Genomic DNA, 15789 nt, shown 5'->3' with positions numbered 1-15789 from the left:
GGCCCTTACTGCTCTGGCCAAAGGGCCATGTTTCCATTATCTCTTCTGTACAGAAATTATTTTCATTCTTTACTCAATTTGTTGTTCTTTTAAAAACATTATTTTGCCTTAAAAAGTTTGATGCCTAAAACTGAATTACATATTACAACCAATTATTAATAATAACAATAATAACTAGCATTTGCATAATGCTTTAAGGTTTGCTGAGTGCTTTATACATGTTATCTCATTTGAAAATCACAATGACCCTATGGGGAATAGATGCTTTTCTTTTCTTTTCTTTTCTTTTCTTTTCTTTCTCTTCTTTCTTTTCTTCTTTCTTTTCTTTTCTTTTCTTTCTTCTTTCTTTTCTCTTTTCTTTTCTTTTCTTTTCTTTTCTTTTCTTTTCTTTTCTTTTTCTTTTCTTTTCTCTTCTTTCTTTTCTCTTTCTCTCTTTCTTCTCTCTCTCTCTTCTCTCCTTCTCTCTCTCTCTCTTCTCTTTCTCTTCTTCTTTCTTCTTCTTCTTACTCTTCTTTCTTTCTGATCTTCTTTTCTTTCTTCTTCTTCTTCTTCTTCTTTCTTGCTTTCTTTCTTCTTCTTTCTTCTCTTTCTTTCTTTCTTTCTTTCTTCTTTCTTTCTTCTTTCTTTCTTTCCTTCTCTTTCTTTCTTTCTTCTTTCTTATCTTTCTTTCTTCTTCTTTCTTTTCTTTCTTTCTTTCTTTCTCTTTCTTTCTTTCTTTCTTTCTTTCTTCTTTCTTTCTTTCTTTCTTTCTTCTTTCTTTCTTTCTTTCTTTCTTTCTTTCTTTCTTTCTTCTTTCTTTCTTCTTCTTTCTTTCTTTCTTTCTTTCTTTCTTCTTTCTTTCTTTCTTCTTTCTTTCTTTCTTTCTTCTTTCTTTCTTTCTTTCTTTCTTTCTTCTTTCTTCTTCTTTTCTCTTCCTTCCCCTCCTTCTCCTCCTCCTCCTTCCTCCTTCTTCTCCTCCACCTCCTTCTCCTTCTTTTTTCTTGTCTTCCTTCTCTTCCTTTTTTCCTTGTTTCTTCTTTTCTTCTTCATCTCCTACTCCTCCTTCACATTTTATAAATTTGGGAACTGAGGATGAGAGAAATTAAGCTACTTGTCCAGATTTACATAACTAATGAGTGTTTGAGACAAGTTGCAAACCCAAATTTTGTTAACCCAAAATCTAGTACTCTTTCCATAGCACCTCACTGATCTAGTAGGAGTATGATTTTATTATATACCAAATATAAGAGAAACAATTTCTGTCTCTTGTATGGCATTTTCATTTTTAGAAATACTTTTTGTTTCCTTTTTAAAAGTACATTCCACATTTTCCAATAAATCTGTTCCTCAGTTTCCCCATATAGCTTTTATAATGAAGAATTTAAAAAGGAAAAAAAAAACTTCAGCAAATGAAACCAACATAAGTAGCAAATATAAACATAAACCACCAATAAAAATCTAAGGTTTTATTCTCTGTTCCATACTAAAATGCAGAGAAAACTTCACATGCTCACAATTGTACATACTATAATGAATAAAAATCTCCATATAGTTAGTGTAGGAGAAAGCTCTTTTAAGTACCTTTAGTGCCAAGAGATCCAAGAGTAAGGCTTTTAAGTGTCAGGGCAGGATTCCATGATTTAGGAGTTCTTTAACCTGATTTTAAAATTGATCCCTAAGAAAAGTTAAATATCACCTATGTTTGAGGATTGCAAGATGACTACTTAGATAATTCTTATATAAATACAGATGGTGCCCTTATGGAAATTACATAAAAGTAAGTGGATGCCAATAGAAAGAATATAACATTTTGATTAGATGATAAAATAGGAGCACAATGTACTGAATGTTTCTTGGACAGTTTTAGTGTTTCATTAATGGCTTACTTGAACCTGATGAGAGGTCTTGGATAACTTTTCAGCTGCAATGCCAAAGGGAATAAATACATACAATATGGAGATCACTGATCCACCAGATTGTCAGCATATTGAATGTTATACGTCCCTATTATTTTTTTTGATTGTTAATAGGGCTTCCTTTTGATCTTTAAAAATTTTAATCGATAGAAGTATCACCAATATAAAAATTCTTAACATTGATTAGTCTTATAGTATGTGTCTGAATCATTATGTTTATTCCACTCTCTCTATCCTGAATTGGTAAAGTGGAATTATATGCCAGCAAGCTAAAAACATAACACTATTCCATAGAAACAGTGACATCAAAATGTCATTTAATATGTAATTCAATTCAACAAGTGTTAATATTAAGTTCCCACTATGAAGAAGACACTCTGCTACAGATTGGGATACAAAGACAAAAGTGAAACAGTATTGGCTTTCAAGGAACTTACATTCTACTCATTTTTATATAAAATGATTTCATTAGTTCTTCCCTCCTCTCTTCTTCCTTTCCTTTATTTAATTAACATGGACTTTTAAAAAGATACCAGGAAAAAATGGTAGAGGAATATCTTATCATGGCACCAGAGCATAGGTGACATTTGATTATTAGCATTAAATTGAATTTTTTTTTTTACCTCTGTTTGTTGGTATGCATTATGTTGGGAAAATGTTGCCCAACCTTTTAAAAATGAGATTTGAATAATCTAGTAATCAGTATAATATATTCTGCTATAGCACTAATCAAGTCATCCAGCTTTGGGCTAAGATCCGTTCTTTGAAAAAAAAAGTGGCTGATTAATGTTGTTTCAGGTATTTACAGTAGAATGATGCACCTTGGCTAGTTGAACTTTTTGGATGTTCAGAAAAGAGAACACTTGAAAAACCTGAAGTAGATCTTTCTAAAAATATACCGATTTTACCATGTTATTTTTCATAACAAATGCTATCTGCATGTTAGAACTTCTTTGATTTAGATTCAGTCGTGAAATTTCCAGTTTATTTTTCATTTGTTTGGTAAGTGAATAGTTGTGGAGGTTGGTGAGGTAATTAACTTTTATTCAGGGTCAGAAGTGAAGAGAGGAGGGGAGAAAGAAGAAATCAACATTTGGAGGGCACTGTTTCCGTGACGGGAACACCGCTCTGAGGGAAATCATTGCTTCCATTGAGTCATTCCGGGTCTCAGTTTCCTCACCTGTAAAAGGAGAGGGGGTGGACTGCCTTATCCCTGAGCCAGTTCTAAATCTGTGATCCAAGCTCCATCTCTTTCCTATTCTTTCAAATAGTTCATTTCTTAGGCCAGAATCCTGCTACTTGGAAAGATTCATTTCAGTTCTCAGCTGGCAACACCACAAAATACTATGACCACCCCTTTTTGTTAAGTCTTAGAGTATTTAAGATATCCATTTCAAAATTAAGTCCTATATCTATGGTTATATGCTCTATAGAATTTGAGGGACTTTACTACTGTAAATCCCATTAATGCAGGTGCCTTTGCACAAAGCCTTTTGTATTGAGTTAGGTCAACTTAATCTGGGGATTTTGGGTCCCCTCTCCAACAAATATATTTCTTTTTTACTCTACTTTTTCCCTTTTTAATTCAAGGATAATACAGAGCATTTCATTATATTCTTTCTGTGAATGAGTTGGCATTTGAGTACAACTCTTTCTTACCTGATTTTTTGGATTCTTCTTTCAATTCAATTAATTAAAATGCATCGAGTGCCTATTCTGTGAATGGCATCATACCATGAAAGGTTGAGGCTTCCGAAATCAATAAGCGTATCGTTCTAAATGGGGAATGAAGGGGTAATAAGATACACAAAAGATAAATTACAAAATAAACACAAATATTGCTAACGAGGTCAGAGGTTGATTGGTTCCCGAACTGGAGATCTCATATCGTGGGATCACAGGATCCCAAATTTTGAATGGAAAGGCATCTTAAAGGTTGTTGAGTTCTACCATTATTTTGAGGTTGAGAATAGAAACAGGGTCAGAGAGATTCACCAATTTGTCCAGGCTCACACAACATGGAAATGTTTGAAGTAGGTTTTAAATCCAGATCTTCTATAGCCAAGTATATACAGTCTTTTAAGCTGGGCCTCCAGGATGAGCAGGATTTCAGTATAATCCTTTAATAGTGAAAGCATATATGACCTGAACTTAATATTATATTCTGGAGAAGTAATAAATAGTTATTAAATGCACAAATTAATGTATTATTCAAAACCAACTTGGATTTATAAACCATAGTTTAGAGACAGTTATTCACTTTTTGAAAGGACTTACTGCACTATGATTTTAAATGGCAAAATTTCCCTGGGGCAACTAAATTTGGAATTGGTTTTCAAAAATCTGATTACTGCTAATATTTTTAGGGACCAACCCAGTGTGTAAAATGTGTTTGACCCGTACAGGTGAAGCGGTGTCAGGAATTTGACAATATTAAATTTTTTTTAGACTCCAGTATATTAGCGCATAGTGACAAACTTTTGGGGCTTTATTAGCTAAGCAGAAATATGAAAATATTCTTGGTTCTATGACTTCAGTGAAATTCTCCATGTCACATCTAAGTTAAATCACATACTTCCTCCCCCCTCATAAGTTGAAAATATTTTCCTTGCCTTAATTGGACTCTGTGTATAGAACCTGGAAGGCAGGAAGTTTATATCTAGCCTCAGATAAGCCTGGTCAAGTCATCAATCTTCTGTTTACTCATCTGTAAAATGGGCATAAAGCAGCATCTGTTTTATTTTGAGAATCATATGAGAAAAAGCTTGTAAAACGTGTTCCTGTGACACAGTAGGTACTCTATAAATTTTTATTTTCTTCCTCCTTCTTCAAGCACTCTGCATTTCAGTTTTGTATTTTCTCAAGGACAAGAAGGCCGACTACTTTCTTCCCTCCAATGTAGAAGCATCTTAAGCTACTTATCTTTTATGCCCACAGGTGTCTCAGTAGTTGTGGTTCCATGGAAATGGAGCAAGTATGCAAACACATACATAAAATTATACTGACGTGAAATCTCTTCACTATTTTTTTTTTTTAAATTTGGCAAAAATCTTCACAAGAGATTAGCTGAGAATCCAGTGTGTGCTATAGATGTCCATTTGCCATGTAGTTAATAATAATCCAGGTTATAACATTGTAAAGTTGGTATTCCTAAAATATTGTTACGCCCATTTTATAGGTGAGAAACCTGGGGCATGTACTGGGCTTGTCATTAAACCTGGGGAATCTTAGATAAATCATGCCGCTTCTATCTAGGTTTCTTCCTAAAACTCTAAAGATCTCTAAATCCTAAGGTCCCTTCTAACTTTTAATTTGAGATTTTATGGTTTCCTCTCAGTTACGTGCAGAGGAAGTGACGGAACAAAGACTCTTCCGATAATAGAGCCATCCCTCCTGTCGCTATATTTAAATGTCTCACATTTAGATTCCCTTCTAATTTCCCTCTCACCCCAGTTTACTACTATTATTATTGCAACCACCGCCACCACCTTTACCAACCCTACCACCACCATCACTTTCTCTTCTTCCTCCTCCTTCTCTTCCTCTTTCTTTTATTGCTGTTGCTACTACTATCTCCTCCTCCTCCTATTACCTACTATTACTATTACTTCTACTACTATTACCTCCTCCTCCTTCTCTTCTTCCTCCTCTTCTTTCTTCTACTGGTGCTGTTGCTACTACTACTTCCTCCTCCTCCTATTATTATACTATTACTACTACTGCTATTACTTACTACTATTTCTACTACTATTACCTCCTCCTCCTTCTATTACCTACTATTACTACTACTGCTATTACTTACTACTACTACTTCTACTACTATTACCTCCTCCTCCTTCTCTTACCTACTATTACTACTACTGCTATTACTTACTACTACTTCTACTATTATTACCTCCTCCTCCTCTTCTTCTTCTTCCTCTTCTTTCTTCTACTGGTGCTGTTGCTACTACTACCTCCTCCTCCTCCTATTACCTACTACTACTACTGCTATTACCTACCACTACTTCTACTACCTCCTCCTCTTCTTTTTCCTCTTCCTTCTACTGCTGCTATTGCTACTATTACTTCCTCTTCCTCCTATTACCTACCACTACTAGTATTACCTACTAATAACTCTTCTGCTACTATTACCTCCTCCTATTATTACTGCTGCTATTGCTATTGCTGCAGCTACTACTACTGCTGCTACTACTGCTACTACTGCTGCTGCTGCTGCTACTACTACTACTACTACCTACCACTACTTCTACTATTATTACTTCCTCTTCCTTCTTCTCTTCCTCCTCCTCCTCCTCTTTCCCCTTCTCATGCTCTTTTTCCTCCTCCTCCTCCTCCTCTTTCCCCTTCTCCTCTTCCTCTTCCTCTTCCTCCTAATCTGCTTTCTTTCCCCTGGAAGTAATTCAATAGGGGAAGCCAGCATTCTTTGTTATTTTCCACCAGGAGTCATTTTTCTTCCTGGGGAAGAGCGGCTGCTTTTGAGTTGGGTTTGTATGTATGTTTTTATGTATGAAGATATTTTACACCCAGAGAGTCCATGGTAATAGTATATGCCCTCACTAAAAAGTTCAGACAGAATTATTGCGTGCTGCATGCTATTTAGAACTCCAGAGAGAAGTGCCTAGCCACTCAAGGCAAGACATCTTTACTGAGCATAAGTAAGACATTTGATCCCAGTTTTCCGGAAAGGAAAAGTTTGGAGAAATTTGTCTCCTTTGGTTTTATGGACTGATCACTTTAGAGAGATCTGTTTTCATTTTTTTTCAGTTCTCCATGACCTCTTTTGGAATTTTTTTGGCAAAGATTCTGGAGTCTCTTTGGAGATACTGGAAACAGCAAATTTCCTTCTTCAGCTCATTTTTTCCCAATGGGGAAATTGAGGCAACCAGGGTTGTGATTTCCCAAGGGTCACACAGCTAGGAAGTGTTTGAGGCTGAATTTGAACTCAGGAACAGGAGCCTTCCCGACGCTAGGCCTGGCGCTCTATCCACCAGGCCACCTGGCTCCCTTTTAATGTACAGAATGTGCCAGCCGTGTAGCGGGATAGATGTAGCCCATTTCGGCTCACGTGAAGCGTGTGGGCAGGGGCTTTGTGATCTGTACGAGCTTGAGCAAAAATAATAAAGAAAAGCCATCTTGAGCAGGTTGGCTGGAGTAAGTGAGGTCACTTCTTCCTCCCCGGGTCCATTAGAAATGAGCACACAACCCAGCTGGAATGCAGAAGAGCGTCGGGAGGCACTTTGCCAACATGTTTTTAGACAGAATGGTAGAGATTAAAGCACTTCTAGCTCTGATTGGATTACCACAGCACCAGAAGCACTTTAATCTCGGCTGCTGCTGCTGGGGGGGTGGGGGCAGGGGGGTAAGCCGGTGATTGAGCCATGTGTGGAGGGCCCTTACCGAAGAAGCAGACAGACGACTACACTTAGCTGCTTAATCTTCCAGCCTTGTGGTTGGCGTAGAGAAATATTTAACCGCTGCAACCGAGATAAAGTAATAGATTCCTAAGTATTGGGCTGTTGATAACTTCTCCTTAATTTGAATTCTGTTGTGTAAAACCTTTGTCAAAACAGGCTTTTAGCAAACCCGGCTCACTGGAAGCAAAGTCGGCATCAGTGGCTGGGGGTAATTCAATGGATAAACAGGGGGTTAAAAAAAGGATAAACTTTGAGCATCTGTAGACAGGAGAAGCAGAAAGGGAAGAGGCAAAATGTCTAAAGCTAGAAAGGACCCTTTAATAACCAGAAAGAGCGATTACAAAAGCATCGGAGGGAGAAAAAGCATGGAGGCAACTCGAGAATAACGGGAAGAATGGAATCCACATAAATGGTGATTATCCAATTATATCATCTTCGACAGTTTACTGTCAGACTGATTTTTTATTTTAAAGGCTCCAGGCCTGGAGGGATTTATCTTCTCAAGCCTTACAGAACAAAGCTAATCATGACATCTCATGACTAATCAAATCCAGCATAAATCTGAAAATTCACAGGATTCTCTTCCAATTTGGGGGTGAAAAACCCAAAGATAATGGGGGCTGGCTTTAATTGCTCCAGCCCGAGAGAAGAGCCAGAAGAGCTTTCAAGAGGAATTTCAAAGGAGAGGGGCAGGAAAGTGGGCTGCTGGATGAGGACTAGGTGTATATGGGAAAGGAATTGTGGATGGGTTTGAAGGTGAACTTTAGGCTGAGGAGGAGGGGACCCAGGCCAGTGGCTTAAGAATATGTGAGCTTGATAATTGTAGAAATAGGTATACATCTATTGGATTTAATATATTTCTACCATGTTTAACATATATTGGACTACTTGCCACCTAGGGGAGGGTGAGGAGAAAAGGGGGGGATTGGAACACAAGGTTTTGCAAGGGCTAATGAAGAAGAATTGTCCACACATATGTTTGGAAAAATAAAAAGCTTTAATAAAGAAAAAAAAAGTGTGTCAGCTACAGTGAGAGAGATGGTAGAGATAGACCCAGATGGTTTCGGCCTTTTTGATGGTTTGGATAAGGAAGTAGGAGGTGAGGTGTCAGAGGAAGGACTTTTGAGCCCAGCTTCCCAACTCCCAAGTCTAGCACTCTCTCCAACTCGTTGCCGTTTAGAAAGAAGTGGCAAGGACTCGAGGCTCGGTTATTTTAAGTAGAAATATTGGTGACTTTCAATGAGTAAACGGCCTATGCATGTAAAAACTTATACTCGCAAATAAATGGAAAAAGCTATTGGGAGAATGCCAGGGTGGAATTTCATAGCTATTATTTTTGTGGCCTCTAGCTAAGCGAGCTAACAGATAAAGATAGTCTATAGACCCAACTGGTGGGGAATGACATTTTAAAGATTTTTGTCAGGTAGGCAATTTAAAAATAAACTTGATTTCAATATGTACTATTATTTGCTAGGATTTGAGTGATACACTCATGGAAAAATACCTAATTTTGGATAGTTTAAGAAATATAGATTGTCGCTAGAGAAGCGCCTTCTATAGAAATCTGCATATGTTAATGTGACAGCAGCCCCTAACTAAGCTATTGAAAACATTCCACTGTTCTGCCCTCCAGAATTAACATCCTAACCTATGTCAGTGACTCACCATTATCCTAATATCTGTTTTTGGATTCTGTCCAGTCCCATTAGCTATCCCCATGTTGATTGCTCTGTTACTCGTGAATGTTAATTGCTTCCAAACCTCACGGGAAGTTCAAATGCTTGGGGGGGAAATTCTGACTGGTAAAGCTGTTGGTTTTATTAACATGCAGGTAAACAAGAAATCTGTTTAGAAATTTGACTAAAGTACTTGTGACCGGCCAGAGAGGAGATAAACGGCTGATCTTGCATCTTTCTCTGAGTATATGTCACTTGTTAGTAATGAGGAAGTAGGAAATGATGTTGAACTCTTCACTATGGCCTGCCCTAAGTCTCTATCCCTGAAGAAGGAGGAGTTGGAGGCCGGTATCTTATTCTTGGATATTTTTGTCCTCTTGACATGAAATAGTAATGTGGCTAACTGTTAGATAGGTTCCTGTATGTACGAGAGTGTTAGTAAAATGACATTAAATACAAATATCATTTGACATCACCGATAAGTTAATTATTCCTGAAATAGGAAAACTGGGATAAATTCTGATGATGTCATCTAGTTTACTCCACCCATTTTGACCAATAAGGAAGTCAAGATTTGGGGAAGTCCTGATTTGTCTGAGGTCGCACAGGAAATTAATAGGAGACTTGGAAGTGGATTTCAGTGCTACTGTTAGAGAGGAAGGAATGAGACAATCATAGACTTCGAGCTAAAAGAGATACTTGAGGTCATCAAATCCAATTGCCTCCTTTTGCAAGTTAGGGAACGGAAGCCCAGCTAAGTGATTTCCTGAGGGCCAAACAACTAAGTGTCTGAGGCAGGCAATCTTGTAGCCTTCAAGTCCAGAATTCTGAATACTTCATCAATTCCTAACCCTTGTGTTTATTTAAAAAACAACAACAACAACAACAACATGATTATAAACCATTTGGGAGGGGGATTATAAATATCTACCTCTCCTATGCAGATACTTTTGGTAATAATGATACCATGTGTTTATGCTTTAAGATTCACCGGATTGAGCCCTAGATATGGAACCAGGAAGGTCTGAGTTCAAATCCTTTCTCACATACTTATTAGCTATGCGATTTACGGCAAGTTCTTTGATCTCTATTTGCCTTGGTGGGAATAATAATAGTATTTTCCTCCCAGAGTTGTTATGAGAATCAAATTCGATGATATTAAGAGGGCAAATTTTGGAGCATTTTATAAATACTGGTTGTTCTCACAACAACTCTGGCATAGTAATGGAAGTATATAGGTTTATAAATCCTATAGATGGGAAAACTTGACTCATGAAGGAGAAGTGACATATACTTGGTTACACAGCCAACTAGTAGAGTTGCGACCCTCCCAACATGCATTCCCAGTGCTCTCACACTGGTCTCCAGCTCCTTGGGGAGCCTAGTTGGGCTTTCCACAGGACTGATCTGGCCTGTATTCATTCCTTTAAGATCTTATGTTCTCTGTGTTGATACTAGATACTAATGAATGAATTTAATAAACCAATCAGTGCTTTCCTGTGACCTACTTCATAATTGATTTCTCTCTCCCCTTAGTTCATCTAGAGTCCATATGAACTATCCATCACCAGCCTTCATCCCCCAAACCTGATGAACAACTCGCTTAGTTGTGATTTCAGGAACCCTTGAAGACAGTGGGAAAGTGATTTGGGGTCAGTCAGTCAACCAACAAGTCTTTATCTAACACTGGGGATACTACCACACAGAATAAAACAATCCTTACTCACAATAGGTTCACATTGAAATGGAGAAGAGAATAAATAATATGTAATAATATAATTATATTATATAATATATAACATCATTATATATAATATAATAAATAATATAACTAAATACAGATACACATTCAAATAGCATTAAGGCAAGGTCACACACCTTGCAATCCCCCTTAGTTCCCATAGGAGATTGACCATTCACAATAGGTTCACATTGAAATGGAGAAGAGAATAAATAATATGTAATAATATAATTATATTATATAATATATAACATCATTATATATAATATAATAAATAATATAAATAAATACAGATACACATTCAAATAGCATTAAGGCAAGGTCACACACCTTGCAATCCCCCTTAGTTCCCATAGGAGATTGACTATTCACAATAGATTGACATTGAAATGGAGAAGAGAATAAATAATATGTAATGATATAATTATATTATATAATATATAACATCATTATATATAATATAATAAATAATATAACTAAATACAGATACACATTCAAATAGCATTAAGGCAAGGTCACACGCCTTGCAATCCCCCTTAGTTCCCATAGGAGATTGACTATTCACAATAGATTGACATTGAAATGGAGAAGAGAATAAATAATATGTAATGATATAATTATATTATATAATATATAACATCATTATATATAATATAATAAATAATATAACTAAATACAGATACACATTCAAATAGCATTAAGGCAAGGTCACACTCCTTGCAATCCCCCTTAGTTCCCATAGGAGATTGACTATGAGGAGAGCCACATTCTGCCCTAGTTTTGGAAAAGTCAGAGAAGTAGCCACTGTGTGGACGGGGAATGCCCAGAACAACGGGGCTGGCCTGACACCAAACATCATTCCAGGGCCAGGTTTAGATGAGCTTCTGTAACAAAGCTACTAGACCAGTAACCAGTCCAATTAGCTCAATTAGATGAAATAGTTGATGAGTGACAGTTTTGAAGTCAGGAAAATCCTGGGAAACCACTTAATTCCCTTTCCCTCGGTTTCCTCATCTATAAAATGAGCTAGAGAAGGAAATGGCAAAGGCTCCAATATCTTTGCCAAGAATGCCCCAACTGGGGGCTCATGAAGAATTGGATACCACTGAACAAAAACAAAAAACAAATCAGTACAATATTTTTTTTTTTATCTCTTTGTAGCTCTTATAGCATCTTACACAAATAGCTTAAACTTTATATAGTCACTAAACCTTTTTTGAGTGTATGAATGAGTGAATGAAGTTTCTTTCTGGGAGAAAAACAAAAGGATGAAAGATGTGTACATGGTAGCCTGGTATGTAGTAGTTTCTGGTAAATGATATGAGATAGATTACCTTTAAAGTCTCTGACTTCCTTGATTTTTTAAAATTAAACCCAAACTACCCAAAAGTGTTGATTATTATCAGTATGTGCTGAAATGTGTAATCAAATGTGTAATCATGCTAAATGATAAGTAATAATATTTTCAGACCCAATTTCATGTGAAGGGTTACATTCTGCCTGTTAAATTTTCATCCAAGTTTTCAATTCACTATAAAAAATTCTTTCCAGATTTTTCTTTTATATTTGATCAGTTGTTGCTGCTTCCCCCCCTTCCCCAATCACATATCATTGACCTCTCTCACTGATAACTTTATGGATTCTACCTATTAGAGTTTTCTGTAGAGACGGGGAGGGACATGTGCATTCTAATTGGACCAATGTTATTATCTAGGAGAGAGGCAAGGTTTGAGTTAGGTCTCATTGCATCACTGACTAGTTTATTAGGATCATCCACTTGTATCCATTCTTATCAAACTAGAATGATAGGCTCCATGTTAAATTTTGGGTTAGTTGAGGAGGGCCTGAATAGGAAAAATGTACCCGGTTCTTAAAGATCCAGGAAAACTACTTAAGTAAAACCAATGGACATAGCAACTTCTACCCCCCTAATGAGAAGAATGACATGGGTTTCATTGCTTGATTATTGTAATTTTTTACTTCTAGGAAACATCTGGGTTATATTTTCCTGATGATCGTGTACAGTGAAAGGGTGAAATGATCACTGGGTCCAATTTGTCCTTTTCGAATTTAATTTTGAAATTATTTCAGAACATGAAGGAAGGATGGGGGTGCTGGCTGGTATTGTGTATGGGAAGACTTAGATTGTAGGAGGTGTTCTCCCACTGATGAGTTTTTTTGATCCTGTACCATTAATGTATCCCCCCCCATTTTCCCTCAGTATCCCCAGCTACAAATGGGGGTAACACAACTTACCATCTGCTTTTCAGGTGTGTTGCGAAAATCAATGAACTAATATTGATAAAATTGGAGCCCCATGGATGAAAGGTACTTTGTAAGTATAAAGAATTATTGTCATAATATATTTTATTTCACCAAAGTACAAAATGCTAAATGTTTGAACATAATTTCTTAGGAAATATTCAACACCCGATTTCACATTCAATTACTGGTAATCTAACTTTTTTTTTATTTTAGGAATTTCTTATTTCTGAATACTATAATGTTTATGAATCTATTGGTGTAGAAGAAGAAAAAAAATCAGATATTATTTACAAGACTATTTGGAAAGTTGGTTGGTTGTTTCTTTATATGGAAATGTAGAACTGAACTCTGAATGTAAATTGAAATTAATTTGTGATGTTTTTGCTTTTTTTGTTTCTTTCTTTTTACTTTTTAGTTGAAAATCTTTCACTCTATGATATGGCCCCTAAGGGTATGTCTCAGTTTGCACAAAAATTGGTTTCGTGGAGGACCAATTTAATTGGAATGGACATTATTTTTTCCAGACTGCCTTAGCAAGATTGGCATTTTTAAGTCTCAGGGAGAGGACATTGCTGAACAGAATGATTCATGTGTATAGAATACTCCATCTTTGGTCAACCAGACAAGTGATAAGCTAAAGGCCTAAGAATTGTTGCCTGCCAATGTTATGTCATTGTACTGTGTATAATTAGAACAAAGATTATCTGAAACTCTCTGAAAAGTTCTTCTGACCATTGTCTCTCTGAATTGCATATTCCCCCCCTCTAAATTCACCTGTTGACCAAGTTTTTGTTTTTTGGCATGTGTATAGGTTTTCATAACCCAAGAGTGGTCGATTACAAACATAACCCTTGACTTAGGGGATTTTAAAATGATATTAGTTGGGAGTCCCTTGGAGATTTTCAGACAAGAATATTACTATGGCCAGAAGCTGCTCATGAAGTCTTAGAACAATCTTAAAGTAAATTTAGTTTGACTTCTATGTCTTCCCTAATGGATCATAATCTAGCTTTGGCATGAATGGAGAACTCACTACTTCACAAAGGCAGCCACTCTTAAGCATCTTGGGAAATTCTGCTTTTGAGGTCTATTCATTGGTCCAAACTTCTGCTGTCTGGAGTAACATGGAAGAAAAATCTTCTGCTTCTTCACCATTTGACATCCCTAAAGGCTTCCCTTTTCCCATGAAATAGCTCAATGCTTCAACTATTCCTCATCTGACATAATTTCTCTCTCATTGACTAGTCTGGTTGCTTATATCTGAAAGATATTGCCATTGTCAGTATCTCTCCTGAGATGTGATTGCCAGAATTTCCAGTCACCATTCCATATTCTGGGGACAAGGAAGCTTCTGAGCAAATTTAGAGATTATGATGGCTGGAAAAATGCTTTTTGTGAAAGTGCTTGAGTGAGATGCTTTCCAGTGTCTCCTTTAGCTTTTAGGTTGGGGATTCGGCCTTTGCATTATAAAATGGCTATACTTTTATCATTCCTTGTTGTTCTAGACTTAGACAGGAAGAAGTAGTCCTGGTTAAAGAAAACAGTTGGTCTCATGGAGCTACCGCACCCCTAGCCTACTAATTCTGTAGAAGTGAATTAAAGTTGTTTACTGATGTTCTAAAGTAACTGTCAGACTGAAACAAGTTTACACGAAGTGAGCCAGCTCACCTCCTTTAGAGTGGCTGTTTATTTTAAGCTGAGTGCATAAATAATAGAGTGAGATATGAAGAATGAGTTCAAGCAGTAGCTACATGGGACCGCCTGTTTACTAAATGTTATTGGGCAGAAGAGAACTGGGACAACTCAGAACATTTTTTTCCCCCCTGGTAAAGGCAAAGTAAGAAATTAGCCTTCATTTTGTAGTTAACAGAAATAATGATTCTATCCGGTTCCTCTGTCCCCTGGCTGGCTAAATCTGATGAAGATAAAGCCTTTTCTTATACAAACTAGCTCCTATAGCCCAGTCTCCAGCATTCATTTCATATGGTAAAATCAGTTCATGTGGTAAAAATTGTACTTAATATAATGATAAGTATTGTGGAAAATCACTGGACTAGGAATCAAGAGCCCTGGTTTTAGACCCAATTAACTGGCTCTAGAATCTTAGACGAATGAGTCTCGACTTTCCTATCTGTAAAATGGGGATAATTTTTTTTTTTAGCCTGATCAGGATTCTCTAAAGATCAAATGAGACAATAGTTGCCAAAGGGTTTTCCACCTTAGTTAGATATTGCTGAATACATGAGAAAGAGTCCTGGGCTTCCAGATGAGCGAGATTATAATGTAATTGTCTCTGGATACTTTTGAATGACATGGATGCTGTAGACATGAACGAAGGAAGGATCTTTCTTAAATATCCAGATAATCCATTAGCTGGGATAGACTAGGAATTGTTCCTCTGCTCATAATAATTAGCAAGTAAAATTCCTCTTGGTAGCTTGTATGAATTAATGAGCACTTATTCACTTGAATTTAACTTGACAAGCATTTATTAAGTAACCTCTAGGTTCCAGGCCCAGTACTAGCACCTGACAGTGGAGATTCAGAGACAAAAATGAAACAGTCCCTGACCTTAAGAAGCTTCCATTCCACTAGGAGTATACAGTAAGTTAACAAAAAAAAATACAAATGAAATTAATTTAAAAACAAATGATTTCTATGAGGGTCACTCACAACTGCAGGGAATCAGAAAAGAACTTTTGTTGCAGGTAGGAGATGGAATATTATGTATGCAGTGCAGTTTGGCTGAAAGATAGAGTATAGGCCTGGGAGAGTTGAAAATCCAAAAGATATGT

General features: G+C 36.7%; 1 protein-coding gene across 5 annotated transcripts in view; it reads left to right on the top strand.

Annotated features, from left to right (window-relative positions):
• The window catches only part of PPARGC1A (PPARG coactivator 1 alpha), a 755048-nt gene that overhangs the window by 192340 nt on the left and 546919 nt on the right, over positions 1-15789 (top strand). For 4 of the 5 annotated variants that reach the window (XM_074275736.1, XM_074275734.1, XM_074275730.1 and 1 more), the window contains exon 2: positions 13000-13064. The exons of the other annotated variant lie outside the window; for it this stretch is intronic. In XM_074275736.1, coding sequence (XP_074131837.1) covers positions 13047-13064 — 18 coding nt within the window. In that variant the 5' untranslated portion in view covers positions 13000-13046. The remainder of the gene's footprint in view (positions 1-12999; positions 13065-15789) is intronic. 5 annotated transcript variants of the gene reach the window in all.

Source organism: Sminthopsis crassicaudata, chromosome 6 (assembly GCF_048593235.1).
Source record: "Sminthopsis crassicaudata isolate SCR6 chromosome 6, ASM4859323v1, whole genome shotgun sequence".
In the NCBI taxonomy this organism is placed as follows: Eukaryota; Metazoa; Chordata; class Mammalia; order Dasyuromorphia; family Dasyuridae; genus Sminthopsis; species Sminthopsis crassicaudata.
This window is presented reverse-complemented; position numbering and strand designations above follow the sequence as displayed.